Source organism: Eutrema salsugineum, unplaced genomic scaffold (assembly GCF_000478725.1).
Source record: "Eutrema salsugineum unplaced genomic scaffold, Eutsalg1_0 scaffold_2, whole genome shotgun sequence".
In the NCBI taxonomy this organism is placed as follows: domain Eukaryota; kingdom Viridiplantae; phylum Streptophyta; class Magnoliopsida; order Brassicales; family Brassicaceae; genus Eutrema; species Eutrema salsugineum.
The window spans coordinates 3,651,447-3,665,944 of record NW_006256829.1 but is presented as its reverse complement, the minus strand read 5'-3'; the positions used below and the strand labels follow the sequence as shown (position 1 = coordinate 3,665,944).

At 38.6% G+C, this 14,498-nt stretch overlaps 5 protein-coding genes and 1 pseudogene across 5 annotated transcripts; 4 read left to right on the top strand and 2 right to left on the bottom strand.

Annotated features, from left to right (window-relative positions):
• Positions 1–292: 292 nt before the first annotated feature.
• Positions 293–1,429, top strand: LOC18019591 (annotated as a pseudogene).
• A 37-nt stretch (positions 1,430–1,466) lies between these two features.
• Positions 1,467–3,544, bottom strand: LOC18019590 (pentatricopeptide repeat-containing protein At5g11310, mitochondrial). The gene is made up of 2 exons (XM_006399569.2): positions 2,940–3,544; positions 1,467–2,809 (listed from the first exon to the last, which is right to left on the bottom strand). Exons 1-2 carry the CDS (start codon positions 3,502–3,504, stop codon positions 1,563–1,565), a joined length of 1,812 nt encoding a protein of 603 aa, XP_006399632.1. The 5' UTR covers positions 3,505–3,544; the 3' UTR covers positions 1,467–1,562.
• Positions 3,545–4,999: 1,455 nt separating this feature from the next.
• LOC18019589 (cyclin-A2-2) lies at positions 5,000–8,672 on the top strand. The gene is made up of 13 exons (XM_006399568.2): positions 5,000–5,136; positions 5,783–5,965; positions 6,054–6,137; positions 6,248–6,434; positions 6,669–6,790; positions 6,916–7,008; positions 7,191–7,324; positions 7,503–7,578; positions 7,668–7,744; positions 7,848–7,881; positions 7,975–8,124; positions 8,205–8,339; positions 8,414–8,672. Exons 2-13 carry the CDS (start codon positions 5,816–5,818, stop codon positions 8,471–8,473), a joined length of 1,302 nt encoding a protein of 433 aa, XP_006399631.1. The 5' UTR covers positions 5,000–5,136; positions 5,783–5,815; the 3' UTR covers positions 8,474–8,672.
• A 541-nt stretch (positions 8,673–9,213) lies between these two features.
• On the bottom strand, positions 9,214–10,540 carry LOC18019588. The gene is made up of 3 exons (XM_006399567.2): positions 10,343–10,540; positions 9,823–10,054; positions 9,214–9,692 (listed from the first exon to the last, which is right to left on the bottom strand). The coding sequence occupies exons 1-3, from the start codon at positions 10,441–10,443 to the stop codon at positions 9,396–9,398; spliced, it is 630 nt and encodes a 209-aa protein (XP_006399630.1). The 5' UTR covers positions 10,444–10,540; the 3' UTR covers positions 9,214–9,395.
• Positions 10,541–10,708: 168 nt separating this feature from the next.
• On the top strand, positions 10,709–12,468 carry LOC18019027 (protein OVEREXPRESSOR OF CATIONIC PEROXIDASE 3). The gene is made up of 4 exons (XM_006399566.2): positions 10,709–10,958; positions 11,138–11,494; positions 11,660–11,974; positions 12,072–12,468. The coding sequence occupies exons 1-4, from the start codon at positions 10,713–10,715 to the stop codon at positions 12,198–12,200; spliced, it is 1,047 nt and encodes a 348-aa protein (XP_006399629.1). The 5' UTR covers positions 10,709–10,712; the 3' UTR covers positions 12,201–12,468.
• A 328-nt stretch (positions 12,469–12,796) lies between these two features.
• On the top strand, positions 12,797–14,423 carry LOC18019026 (transcription factor HY5). Its single transcript, XM_006399564.2, has 4 exons — positions 12,797–13,085; positions 13,324–13,507; positions 13,607–13,763; positions 14,140–14,423. The coding sequence occupies exons 1-4, from the start codon at positions 12,989–12,991 to the stop codon at positions 14,203–14,205; spliced, it is 504 nt and encodes a 167-aa protein (XP_006399627.1). The 5' UTR covers positions 12,797–12,988; the 3' UTR covers positions 14,206–14,423.
• Positions 14,424–14,498: the final 75 nt, after the last annotated feature.

The window sequence follows — 14,498 nt, the reverse complement described above, 5'->3', positions numbered from 1 at the left end:
TATCTACTCTTTTTCCCCACCTCAGTATATAGCTATAAACGAATAATATAAAATCTGGTGGAGTTTAATTTATTCGCATATGTATTTGTTACACTAAATTTGGGTTCCTTTTAGATTTGATCTGATTTTTCTGTATAAAATAAAACAAAATTTAGTCGACTTGTAGACAACTATCGATTCAAATGTAACTTGGTTCGGTTTGTATGTCTATTTCGATGTAAGGGATCTTGAAGTCTATTCCTAAATGGGCCATTAAAAAGCCTTTTTACAATCTATGTGCTTCTCCTAAGCGATGAGGATAACACTTTCCGGGATTTTTGAGGATATTGTGAAGTTAGAATCGTGATAGGAAAAGTATCCAAAAGACATAATCCTAATTGGATTTGAACTCTGCCCTTTCTCTTCCCTATATATTATACACTGTGAGTCATAAATCGTAGATTCTTTTTCTTTTTGTTTTTAACGTCATCTAGTGTAGACTCGTTAGGTCTAAATTAAAGCTTGCAATGGAAGCAATAGTTTCTGAGATCAGGATAGATATTCCTGCTCAGAAAAATACTTGCCGTATCTGTTTCAACGATGATATTAAATCTAAGAAGATGTTTTATGTGGCTTTATGCGGTCATTGGTTCTGTGTGGAGTGCGTGAAACAACATATAGAAGCGAAGCTACTAGAGGGAAGTGTATTAAGATGTCCTCATTATCAATGCGAGTCTAAGCTGACTCTTAGAAGCTGTGCCCATCTTTTGACGCCTAAACTAATAGCGTTTTGGCAAGGAAAGATCAAAGAAGAATCGATTCCTGTCAAAGACAGTTTTTTGCCCAAACCCGAGGTGTTCGGCTTTAATGTCGAAAACCGAGTTATCTAATTCTATTGAAGAAGATGGTGGAACTAAGAGATCCTGCTTAAACTGCGGCAAACTCTTTTGCATCAACTGCAGAGTTGCGTGGCTTTTTAACTTGTCGTGCAAGGATTACAAGAGATTGGGTCAAAATCCTACAAAAGATGATATGAGGTTAAAAGTTCTAGCAAACCAGGAATTGTGGCGACAATGTGGAAAGTGCCAACACGTGATCGAACTTACCGAAGGTTGCAGACATGTAACTTGCAGGTATCGTCTCTAAGATTCTTTCAGTTTGACCATTTCTATTTTTTAACAAGAAAAATCTTGAGAAACCATTAGCAAATACACATAGAGAGTAGGGGTTTCTAATTTACCTTTGTGTGTATGTGAATTTGATATATATTTCATTGTTGCTTGGTAGATGTGGTTATGAGTTTTGCTACACATGTGGAGCCCAATGGAAAGGAAGAATTTGCGTTCATCCACCGTCACGGATTAATCTGCTGGAGTGTGTTTGCATGTTAGGTCTCGCCGCTTTCGTCATAATATTATGTCTCTTAGGTAATTTGTATGTCTCTCGTTAGAACTTGGTTTAGGGTATAATAGATGAAAAGAGTCGTCATCATCAGTTCAATTCTAGATGAATGGCCAATTACGAGCCCGTTATAATCCCAATCCTAACCTCTGTTTACAATTACAACAAAAAAAAAGATACTCTCACTCAAAGTCCCCTGAATCTCCATCTCCTTCGTTTAGATCATCTACCAACTTCTTGTCTTCACCAACAGTTCTTTGATGCGATCCACGCATCTTCACGAGTTTTCTTGGGTTTCTGCAACCTTTCAAAACATCAGACATTGCTTCTGCTTTATGCAATATAGACTTCTTTCTATCTCTATCAGGCGGCGCATCTACCACTTCTCTGTACGTATTTGGTAGCTTCTTCGAGTGAGGAAGAGACGACATTACACTGGATAATCTCTTCGCCATATCGATCATCCCTTTCGATCTCAACCCGTTATCGATCATCTTGAAAGTGATGTACTGTGGAACAATCCCTCTCCTCACCGCCTTCTCAAACTCTCCGAATGCTTCTTCCAACATGTCGAGCCTGCAGAGCAAATGAATCATCATCGTGGTTGTCAATAAGTCGGGATCGATTCCTCTGTTTTTCATCTCCTTGTTCACTTGCATCGCCAAGCTCAGCTTCCCATCCTCGCACAGCATTTTCAAGATCAAATGGTAAGTAAACCGGTCGGGGCTATGTCCAGCTTCAATCAACTTGAAGTATAAGTTCATGCCTTGTTCTGTTTTGTTATGCTTTGAGAAAAACTTGAAGAAATGGTTGTATGTAGTCGGGGTAGGATCAACGCCTCGGTTCATCATCATCTTGAGTATCTTGCTAGCACCGGTTAAATCTCCAGCCTTGCAGAAACTCTTTACTAGTGAGTTATAAGTCACTATGGTAGGACCCGATTCGGAAACGAAGAACCTTTCCATCATACCAAGAGCCTCTTGTAACCGACCAGATTCTCCTAAACCGTCGATTATGGGATTAAAGACCATAAAATTCAGCTCCATTTCTGCCATCTTCATTTCTTCAAGAACTTCCATAGCAATCTCAACACGACGCATCCTGCAAAAACCTTCTATGAGAGTACCGTAAGTGACAACGGTCGGTTTCACATTCATCACTTTCATTTCTGCCCATAAGTTCTCTGCCTGTTTCAGTTTTCTTGAACGGAACCATCCATTCAACAAGATGTTGAAAATCCGAACAGAGGGAACCCAATTCGAATCTATTCTTCGTCTTCTCTCCAAATACATTGAGGCTTCTCTAACATGTCCTTCTTTACAAAGAGCATCTAACAAAACTTCGAGCAATTTAAGTTCCGAAGCTGATTTACAAACCGGATCATAACTTCTAGCGAATTCAAAAGCCCGTATAGCTTGTTGCACCATACCTACAAGCAAATTCGGGCTCAAACTAGATCGATTAAAGGCAAAACTCAACAGTAACAGAGAAACTATTACTAAATTAGCTGGAATTGAGCTTCAGTCTCTATTATTGAAGCTACAAAGAAATCTGCGTACCAGCACGAGCATACCGTCTGATCAAAACGACAAACGTATCTGCAGAAACCAAATCAGATCCTCCATCGCTTCTCACGCGATCGAAAATCAACGACCAAGCAATTTCAAATTCACGAGCTTTACACAAAGCATTAATTACAGAATCAAACATTGAGGGAGAAGGTGTAAACCCAGGTTTCATCTCGGCCCATTTGAACAGCGAGTGGAGCAGCATCGGCGATGACCTTAACCGATCGAACAGCGCTTGAATCAACTGAATGCTCGGTTCGATTCCTGTTTCATCCAGAGCCGACTCGAGACTCGAACCCAAGTCAACATCAGGGTTTTCGAGAAGATTCGATATGGTGGAGAAATCGGTCGGTGAGAAATCGGGGAGGGTGATTTGATTAGGTGGAGTACATGGAGAATTGGGCACGGCGGGTGATTGTAACCGTTGGATGATAGGCTCGACGGGAATCGGCGGCCATGAACGGCGATAGGATAAGAATTTATGAAGAAGGAAATGGCGGCGAGGATTAGGGTTTAAGGGGAGGATGCGGCGGAGGGAGATGATCAGAGAGTTCATTTTCTGCCGCCGTTCAGGTGGCCGCCGAGGAAAAAAAATACTCGACGCCCCCATTTACGCGCCATTTGGGCTTTCGTCTGTTACTGAATATATCCATTAATCGACTTTTAGGCTCGAATCGCATGGTCATTGGCCCAAACCTTTTTTCTTCGTTTTCAAACATTTTTAAACCAATCAAAATACATATTATGCAATTTAGTGTTTGCTATCTTATAATGAAGGCTCTTGCATTTTTTATAATGAAATGCATTTTATTAAACTAAACTACTTTTAATAATTTTGTATCGAAAGAATTAAAAAAACTGTATATAATGACGTTAATCTATTAAAATAATAAATACGTTTCAAAATAAATATTTGATAAAATCTTCAGATCATAGTTTGTATTTTTAGAAATTTTTGATTTTAACGGAATATATATGTGATCGAAGTTTGTAACCGATACTTTATATTAAAGATACTCCGTGTCAAACCTTGATAATATGCGTGCGTGAGTTATAGACGATAAAAAAAAATTATTAAAAAAATAAATACATTTAATTTAACGCTGTATAATTGGTACGAATATGTTTTTTTGACTAGCTGTAATTAAAATTATTATTTCTATATGTAATTAATATCTTATGTGATATAATTGTATGAATGCCACTGATGTATTTACTGGATATTCTCCATTTCCTTTTCAAAATTTATTTAGATTTATTTTCCTGAAAAAGTGAAATAACCATAAAAATATTGTGACCAAAATATACCAAATTAATTTAGAGATAAAACAGTTGGTGCCAGAATTTGGTATCTATTTAATCGTGCCAATAAGAATCTGTAGTTGATTTTTTTTTTTTTTTTGACATCCAAGAATCTGTAGTTGATCAGGGCTCGGATATTTGGACTAATAACTCGCGAGCAGTAGAGTACTAGAGTGTATGAACTCGATCAGATAGGTCAGTGCCTATGATGCACACATATTTGAATAAATTCGTGTAGTCATACCATACCTGTAAACAACGTTGAATGTAATTAGTTCTATATTTAGTTCACTTATACATTTTCAAAATTCAATGATCAAAATGTAAAGGAATGTCTCATTTTTTTTAGCCAACGCTGACTGTTTATCTACGTGTTTTGATATTGTGATTTGTATATTCTTAAGAAGAAAACAAATTTCCCTAGATGGCTAGATGATATATATAATTCACAGGAAAATTAAAATAAAAGAAAATACAGTTGCACTGTTCCGCGTATAGTAACGAAGACCAAGTTATACAAAACGTAATTACGATATTTTACCAAAGAAAATATGTTTTCCCGAAAAAGCAAATTCAAAAATCGCGTTTTTTCTAAATAGAAAGTATATTTAATTTTATTATTATTTTTGGTCAGGAAAATAGAAAAGATTTTTGATTTTTGTTTTATCCCGAAAATCCGAATTTTGAAACAGTACCTTTCACTCAGTCGCTTCCCCGCTCCTCTCCGCTCTCCCCACCTACACATATTTCAACACACTCTCTCTCTCTACTGTCTCCCATTTTCGCTGCTGCTTCTCTCTCTGGAGCGTTTCTCTATTTTCAGTGAGCTTCTCTGTACCGCCATTGGAGGTTCTTCAGAAATTCCTAAACCGATTTTCCGAGCCAGGTATCATCACGTTTCGTCTGCACACCACTTGTTTTTTTGGGTTGTTTCTCGATTTTCTGAGTTTTTCCGTATCAGTTTCTGGAATCGTAGCTTGTTGCTCTTTGTTTTGATCGATCGGACTTGATCATTGTTTGGGATTTATGCTGGTCGATCTTTCTGGCGAATGATTTTTTGCTTGCGATTGAGCGATGATCCCTCTTTGTTGTTTACGCTTGTAGTAGCTTATGCCTACTCGGTATCCAGGCCATGGGTAAGCACTCGAAATCGAAATTGTTGAGATCCTTTCTCTTTGTTTTACTGCGACGAGTGTGTACTCTTGGCTCATTGTGTGTTAAAGTCATCGTTCCTCTTAAGTATTTGCATGCTATTGTGAAGAATATTGCGTAATAATTTCGGTTTCGAATGTTTATTAGCTTGAAAAATATGATTCTCTGATGAAGAATAAGTGGTGGACACATGATTACTAGCTGTAATTTAGCTGGGTTGCTTGCTTAAGCTGACATTACTCAAATATTCAGGATTGTATGAAATTGAGATCTGTGGCACAATTTGAGTATGAATAAATCGTTTTGTTATCCATCATATGCTTGTTTCTTCCTGAAATTTAAGCTGCATTTGAACACTGATTAATCTCTTTGCTCTGCAGGCTTGGCTAAACCCCTGGCTATTTGACTAAATTATGTATTGCTCTTCTTCGATGCATCCAAACGCAAACAAAGAGAATGTCTCTACTTCAGATGTTCAGGGAAATTTTGTACGAATAACGAGATCACGAGCTAAAAAAGCCTTGGGAGGAGTAATACCTCCAACAAAACCATCTTTCAAACAGGTACTGAAACATGCTATTGTTGAAAGTCATAAACGAATTGCAGTAGATGATGCCAAACTCTCTAATCTTCCTGCCTTTGGTTTATCAGCAAAAGAGGCGTGCGGTACTTAAGGATGTGAGTAATACTTCAGAAAATATTTATTCACACCTCCTGGAAGGAGGCAACATTAAGGTATAGATTTCAGATGATATGTTTTCATTTTCTTGGTTGGTGTATATCTTATGTTGGTTATAGCCTTCAAACTTCCCTTTCAGCTTCATTTGATCGAGGTCACGTTGCAGGTTAACAGAAAATGTGTAAAGGAGTCCAAAAAAGCAGCAAAGGAAGGTGCTAATGTCGCCATGGAAATTCTGGTAGATATGCATACAGAAAAATCAAAACTAGCCGAAGATTTGTCCAAGATCATGATGGCTGAATCCCAAAATGCTTCTGTTTCAAACTCTAAAGATGAAGAAATTACTGAGCAACGTAAGTACTGCATTGTTAGTTAATATAATGATAGACTCCTCACTCTCCTCAATCCCGAGGTCTTGTTAATTCCTCGTAAACTCTTGCTCAAGCATTGAATTCCAAATTGCTGAAATTTTAGTAGCAGTTCCGATCAAATTTGTGCTGTTAAGGGTTGAAACAAGTAAATTCTATACCAAAAATGTATATTTCTCAAACTTACTCAAGGTATGTGTCTTTTACTGGATTGTGCAGAAGAAGGCGGATCTGATGTCATGGATTTTCTCCAAGTTGTAGATATCGATTTTAACGTCAAAGATCCCCAGTTTTGCAGCTTTTATGCTGCTGACATATACGAGAACATACATGTTGCTGAGGTATCATATTACATGATCGAAATATTTGATTTACATCTTTCCACTATTAACTTCCTGTAAATAATAATCTCGATATAACAACTTCATATAAAGACTTCGGAGTTATAACCCCTCTTTTCCTGCAGCTTCAACAACGACCTCTGGCTAATTATATGGAGCTTGTGCAGCGAGATATCGACCCAGGCATGAGAAGGATTCTGATTGACTGGCTTGTAGAGGTTAGTTTCCTTCAAACTTAGCACATATATTTATAAAGGCATTACTTTATCATGTTTCTTATTGAACAGGATACTGAACATTGCCTATACATAGCCTTCCTTGAAATTTTCGAGCACAAACTTAACATACTATTTCAAGCAGTTTGAGTAACATTTTTCACACTCTGTGATACTTCTTACAGGTTTCTGAAGACTACAAGCTGGTTCCAGATACGTTTTACCTTACAGTGAATCTTATTGATCGGTTTCTGTCCAGTAGTTGCATTCAAAGGCATAGACTCCAGCTCCTTGGTGTCACTTGCATGCTTATAGCTTCGTAAGTCCCCGCTTTGTTGTTTTTTTTTTGTGTGTCATTTCCAAGTTATAGTAACGCGATTCTGTTGAATAGCATTTCCATCCCAAGGATAACGCGAAAGTGAAATATAAGTATACTTGTTAAGTAGAGAAACATTAAAACTTTTCTCACCTTGTACCTTTTTGTTGAACCCATGAAGAAAATACGAAGAGCTTTGTGCACCGCCGGTCGAGGAGTTTTGCTTCATTACGGCCAATACATACACGAGAACAGAAGTAATAAACATTCAAATTACACATATATTGGTGTCTTCGATGTATATAGATTCTTGATAAAAATAAACAAATTAGAAACTGTGTTTCAGGTGCTGAGCATGGAGATTCAAGTTCTAAATTCTGTGCACTTTAAATTATCAGTTCCTACAACCAAAACCTTTCTGAGGTAAATACTAATGGCACAACTATATGCATCACCACATCTTCCTAAATTAGTTCAAAAACAGTATGACTCATTTTTCAACTTACCTCAACACTATGTTTGTCAGGCGGTTCATTAGAGCAGCTCAAGCTTCTTACAAGGTATTGAACAATGATCCATTCGCCATTAATCCTCAGTACTATGGAAACTTGGATTCTGATTTTGTTCCTCCTTCTTTCTTATAATTTATGCAGGCGCCTCTCGTTGAACTGGAGTTTTTAGCAAACTATCTCGCCGAGCTGACACTCGTGGAATACACTTTCCTAAGGTTCCTGCCATCACTAGTTGCTGCTTCAGCTGTTTTCCTAGCCAGATGGACACTCGACCAAACTGAGCATCCTTGGGTTAGTCATGTTTCTTGAATCTTGAATAAAGAATTTATTTTTTGGTGTGTTTGCTGATAAAAGAATGCTATTGGTTACAGAACCCTACTCTGCAGCACTACACCAGATATGAGGTAGCCGAGCTGAAAACCGCAGTACTCGCAATAGAAGATTTGCAGCTCAACACCAGTGGCTGTACCCTCACTGCAACCCGTGAGAAATACAACCAACCAAAGGTAAGTTACTCTACAAAACACCGTTAAGTCACGGATTGTTGAAACTGGTTCTAATTCTACATGACTTGGAATAGTTTATGAGCGTGGCAAAGCTGAAATCTCCCAAAAGAGCCGCATCAATTTTCTCAAGATGAATTTGAGCATAACCAAGCCCGGTGATCAAGTACCTAGTTTCAGACATTTGGTTTCACCTTTGATTTCCCGGTGTTTGTTTCTGTGCTAGTTATCTGTCTGTTTTTCTGTAGCTATCGTGTGGCGCTAGTGATTATAGGCCACTACTTGTCACATTTAGGTACCTTCACCTTACCTTTAATAAAGGTTATGGAATTTAGTTATCCCAAGCTTCGAGGTTCTGTACCTAAGAACTCTTGTAAAATGGATAGAGAAAAGTAATAAATATATATATGATTCATGTATCATGGCTTGGATTGTTATGTTGTTTGTTCTGATTTCACAATGCTATATACATATGGGAACGTTTAGATTCATCATACTTTTGTTTAGTAAGTGATGACCCCTTAGATGCACAAATCTACGGCAGCGTAGAGGGACAAAGATAGTGCTTACAGGCTGAGTTAAGAAGGCGAAGAGCAAAAGCAGCCAGAACAGAAGGAACTGACCACGAATTGTGGAAATAGTCAGGTCGCAGACTTATCTTCTGGTTGTCGATTACCACGACATCAATGACCATCACTGGCTTCCCAAATAACCCGTCGATCTTATCTCCGAGTTGAAGATATTGAAGTTACCATCCTCATGAATCCATCGCATCTAAGTTTTAGATCATCTCTGTTACAGCTACAGTTCACTACAAACCCCTAGACTAGTTATTATAGTCCTCCACTAGTCCGTCTAATGGACGATCGGTCTAGCCTTTGAGAAGGGAAGAAAACTAAGAATTCAATTGCTGAAAAAGGAGTAGAGTACACAAAATAAACAACTCACAAAACTCAGGATACATGAGTGCTAATAACACGGTGAAGACTGTAGAGTCATTTTCCTATCACGCTATTTGCAGGAAAGACAAGAAAACAAGCCCTACTGCACGTTCAAAACTCACTTCAGCTTAGATTTCGAAGAGCTCATTAGAGGTTTAGCAATGGGGCGAGCAGGAGCGGCCCTTGTGGCTTTCTTCAAGTCATACTTTATCATAGAGAAGGCGCAGATCATCGCAATCACCATGGTTGGGTACACATAAACGGTTCTGGTTGGGTCGGTATTCACTGGCTTCCCTAAGATCCCTTCTTTGACAAGACCCCAAACTAGTAGCAATGACCCAAACATGCTCATCCTACCGGGCTTTAGCAAACCCACAAACGCACCAGCTACAGAAAAATAGCTCCCTGCAAGAACCTGGCCAAAACAATTGGGTTAGTAACCGGTGGTTATATAAAGCAAAAAAAAAACGATAAGAGTGCTTATGAAACATGGGGAGATTTGGTATTAAAGAATCAGAAATGTGAGAATGAACTTGGAACCAAACCTCTAGGCGCTGAAGATCGGTCACTGCAGAAGCTTCTTTCACATTGGTGAGATTGTAAATATCAAACACATTTTCCCACTTTGGAAACGTCATGTTCGTGGCAAGACCATTGACAATAGCACCAGGGTACAGGAGAGCCTTGATCACCGGAACAGGAAAGATCTCACTAGAAATCAACTGAGATGATGTCACATGGATTGGCGACATACACATTCCAGATCTACATGGAACCCTGTTTTAAGATTAAGATTGTGATTCAAGTCAGATTAACAAGAAAGACAACCGAGTAACGAATGATCCATGGAATTACGAGCCTAATCTAATGACCAAGTTCAAACTCAAAACAATAAGCACCTCTTTTTCAAGGTCAGTTTAATCAATTTTGCTCTTACTTCAAGTCGATCACTAAGCAACGAAAATGAGCTTGCAGTTTCTTAATCTAGAGATCCAGAAGCTAATACATGCGAAAACATTAGTGTTCGAATTTCGCAGGTGAGAGATTGCTCTATTATCAATTTACCTGAAGAGAGGGATCTGGAGGATGATCAAGAGGAAGTAAACCCGTGAAGCTATCGAAGGCAAGTTCTTAATCCATCCCTTTGATTGCGCTGGATTCGCCATTATCAAGCCCGGAAAGAAAATAATTTGGAGAGAGAGAGAGAGATCAGCTTCTTCTCTAGGAGAGAGAGACAGAGTGGACCCGTTGTATCCAGCCGATAACGAGGAACGAGAAAAAAAAGAAACAAAATACTTTATAAACGACACGCTTTGCTATATTGTACACACAAAACAGCATCAGATTTTTCGATCTTTAAGGGACAAACGATGTCGTTTTCTCGGATGCATATAAAATCCACTTCCTTCCTCTGCTGAAAACAGCAAACAGTTTGATGATAAAAGCTATGGTGTTTGCTCTATCTTCTCCCGGCGTCGCCTTTCAACTTCACTCTCCGCCGTTGTCATCGTCGTCAGATTTATCCGCCAAGAGATTTCTGTTTTGGAATCAGAACGCTAGTCCTTGCGTTCTGTCTCTTCCTAATCATCGTCCTTCTCGCTCTTTACTTGTTTTTGCTCGTGGGAAGAGCCGGAAGGGATTCGCAGCTTCGTCTTCTTCTTCCCCGAAGAGGAACAAAAAGGTAAGAAAATGACACAACTCATAATCATTAGTTTGTGTCTCGTGAAAAATTGATTTTTCTGGAACTTTAATACACTAAGTTAGCAAAAATCGCCAGTAGAAGAAATGGGTGAATTCATGAATTAGAGTTGCCGCTTTTTGGTTTTGTATCATCCTTCGATTTCATTGTTTTTTTGGCAGAAAAGTTTCGAGGGAGATGATAATGGAGGAGGTGAGGAGGAGGATGATCCATTTGAGGCACTTTTTAATCTACTGGAAGAAGATTTGAATAATGATAAAGCGTCAATAGATGATGAGGAGATAAGCGAGGAAGACTTAGATGCACTAGCAGCAGAGTTAGCTGAAGCATTGGGTGGTGGTGATGATATTGATGGCATCGACTTGTTCGGTTCAGCTACTGGCGATGTTGTTGATCATGAGGATGACGATGACAGCGAGGATGATGACATCGAAGAAGATGAAAGACCTGCTAAGCTGAAGAATTGGCAGCTTAGAAGATTGGCTTATGCATTGAAATCTGGACGCCGTAAAACTAGTGTAAGTTTCATTCCATCCAAAGCTCATGTTTGAAAATAGATGTTGAACACAGTGTTTAAATCATAGTTTTTGGACTATTGTGCTTTATAGCAATTCCTCTAGAACGGGTTAAACTTCTGATTCAAATACATCATTGCTAATGGATGGTTTTGTTGTGATTTGCAGATTAAAAATCTGGCAGCAGAGCTTTGTCTTGACAGGGCTTATGTTATTGAATTGCTACGTGACCCGCCTCCGAAGCTTCTGATGCTAAGCGCTACACTGCCAGATGAAAAATCGCCTGTAAGAGCACCTGAAAACTCATCACCTGATCCAATTCCTGTGGATTCATCTGAAGATGTTGTTGCGGTCGAACCTGAGGAAAAAGTAAAAGACGAAGCAGTCCATGTGATGCAACAGAGATGGTCTGCTCAGAAAAGAGTGAAGAAAGCTCACATTGAAACACTAGAAAAAGTTTACAGAAGATCAAAACGACCCACTGTAAGGATTGTTCCTTTTAACACTTGGATTTAATTCTGTGTTAGTGGAATGTTCTATCTCATATAGATTTTTATGGATGTTTGAATGGTGTGTATAGAATGCTGTGGTTAGCAGCATTGTTCAAGTGACAAATCTTCCGAGGAAGCGAGTTTTGAAGTGGTTCGAAGATAGACGAGCAGAGGACGGGGTTCCAGAGAAGCGAGCTCCATATCAAGCTCCGGTTTGATTCAATGTTATAGCGAGATGGGCAATGAGTTGCTTTCAGATCAACATAGTCATCAAGGACATTTTTTGGTTATAAGAGGTGTGTTCAATGTTCATATTTTGTAGATTCAATCGAATGGTGGGGCTTATATGTTAAGCTAAGAGTTTATAGGATTCTTAGATTTCATTTTCTGGTTTATCTTTACTGAAATTTTATGTCCAATTTTCCAAGTAATGTGTAATAAACTGATATATCAGTTTCATATGTAAACAGTTTTTTTTTTTTCGTTTTCTTCATGAAGCACAAAATACATAAATAAATTATTTCATATTTCGACCAGGAAAAAAAATTTACTTTCATATGTAAACAGTTTTGATTTTGAAAACAGTGGCCCAGGCGTGGGCCATGTGGCAGAATGAAAGAACTAGGGCCAAACTCTCTGTCGAGGACAGACATGGGGTCCACTTTTTCTTATACGCTTTTCCATTATTCACCGTGCGATGCTGAGCAGATCCGACGACTATTCGCTGTCCACGTTACCATCTCATTTGCCTTTGGATCCTCGTATTTCCTCAAGGCTCATCTTTGACCACGATTTACTGTTTATATCCGTCCGATTCTCCTCAGATCTGACGGCGGTGGCCACACTATTCTACTCCTTCCCAAAATGACTCGCAATTAGATTCTCTTCTTCTTCCCAGTTCTGTAAAATCCCAAGTCCCGCTCTTTTCATTCTCTATCTTCATCACCAGCTTCTGTAAAATCCCACACTTTCTCTAACCTTAAAAGGAGATTCATAAAGTAAGAAAATGCAGGAACAAGCGACTAGCTCTTTAGCTGCAAGCTCTCTACCATCAAGCAGCGAAAGATCTTCAAGCTCTGCTCCGCATTTGGATATCAAAGAAGGTAAAAATTTCAACTAATTTTCGATTTTTTTTTCCTCTCCAAACGCCTGATCTCATTGAATATCAGCCCCATGCATTGGATATTGACTTAATTCCCGTCTATTTGAATTCACAATTGGGTCCGCAGTTTTTTAGTCTCGCCGACATAATTCTCGAGATCGAGAAGATCTGTCACTTCAGTTGTATCTTAAAAGTCTCAAACTTTTCGCCTAAATTCTCTCTCTTTTGTTCCGTCTCAGGAATAGAAAGCGACGAGGAGATACGGCGAGTGCCTGAGTTTGGAGGAGAAGCTGCCGGAAAAGAAACCTCCGGCCGGGAATCTGGATCGGCGACAGGTCTGGAGCGGACACAGACAACTGTCGGAGAAAGTCAAAGGAAGCGAGGGAGGAGTCCGGCGGAGAAAGAGACCAAGCGGCTGAAGAGGTGTTTTTTTTTCTTCACCTAATATTACATTTTTACCCTTCATTATAGTGGTTAATAAAGGTTGCGTGTTGGGGTTATTTCGTAATTTTGGTGAAAAAGGTTGTTGAGGAATAGAGTTTCAGCACAGCAAGCAAGAGAGAGGAAAAAAGCTTACTTGAGTGAGTTGGAAAACAGAGTGAAAGACTTGGAGAACAAAAACTCTGAACTTGAAGAAAGACTCTCTACTTTGCAGAACGAGAACCAGATGCTTAGACATGTACGTTTCCATCTAATGTCAATGATTGAACATTTTCGTTTAAGATATCACATTGCTGTCAAAATATCATGAATTCGCAAGCCTAGGATTCATTGACCAATTAGTTAAGTAGATCAAGAGGATTAAGAAGCTATTGTAAAGCTTGAGATTATTTCTTAAAGGTATGTAGATTCTTCAATGGTTCTTAAAATTCTCACTCACTGTGATCTATATGGATGCTTTTATCTTGTTATGATAAATCTAATTTGCTAGCCTATGGTTTTGCTGTTCTATTGGTGGAAAAGATGAGAATGCAAAGTTAGATTCTTTGTGTTTGTGCGGTAATAATGTCTTTTTTCTTTTTCTATCTAACAAGATATGAGTTGTTTGGGTGCAGATCCTGAAGAACACAACAGGAAACAAGAGAGGAGGAGGTGCTTCTAATGCTGATGCAAGCCTTTGATCTCCCTTCTTGTTCTTGTTCTATTTTTGTGGATAATATTTTACAGGGAATTGTATTATTATAAATATATTTAAATATTGTATGGGATGTGAGAGAGCCAAAACCGCAAAATTATAGACCGAGTTCTCCTGTAGTTAGAATTTCTGAATTCAAAACTAATGTTGTTATTATCTGTGGTATGATGACTCCCGAATTAACTCTGATAATTTTTTTGGATATTTACGACTTTTGCCCCTATGCTTTTCGATATTGAATGTTCGATTACAGACTATAAACAAGTCGATCAGGATGGC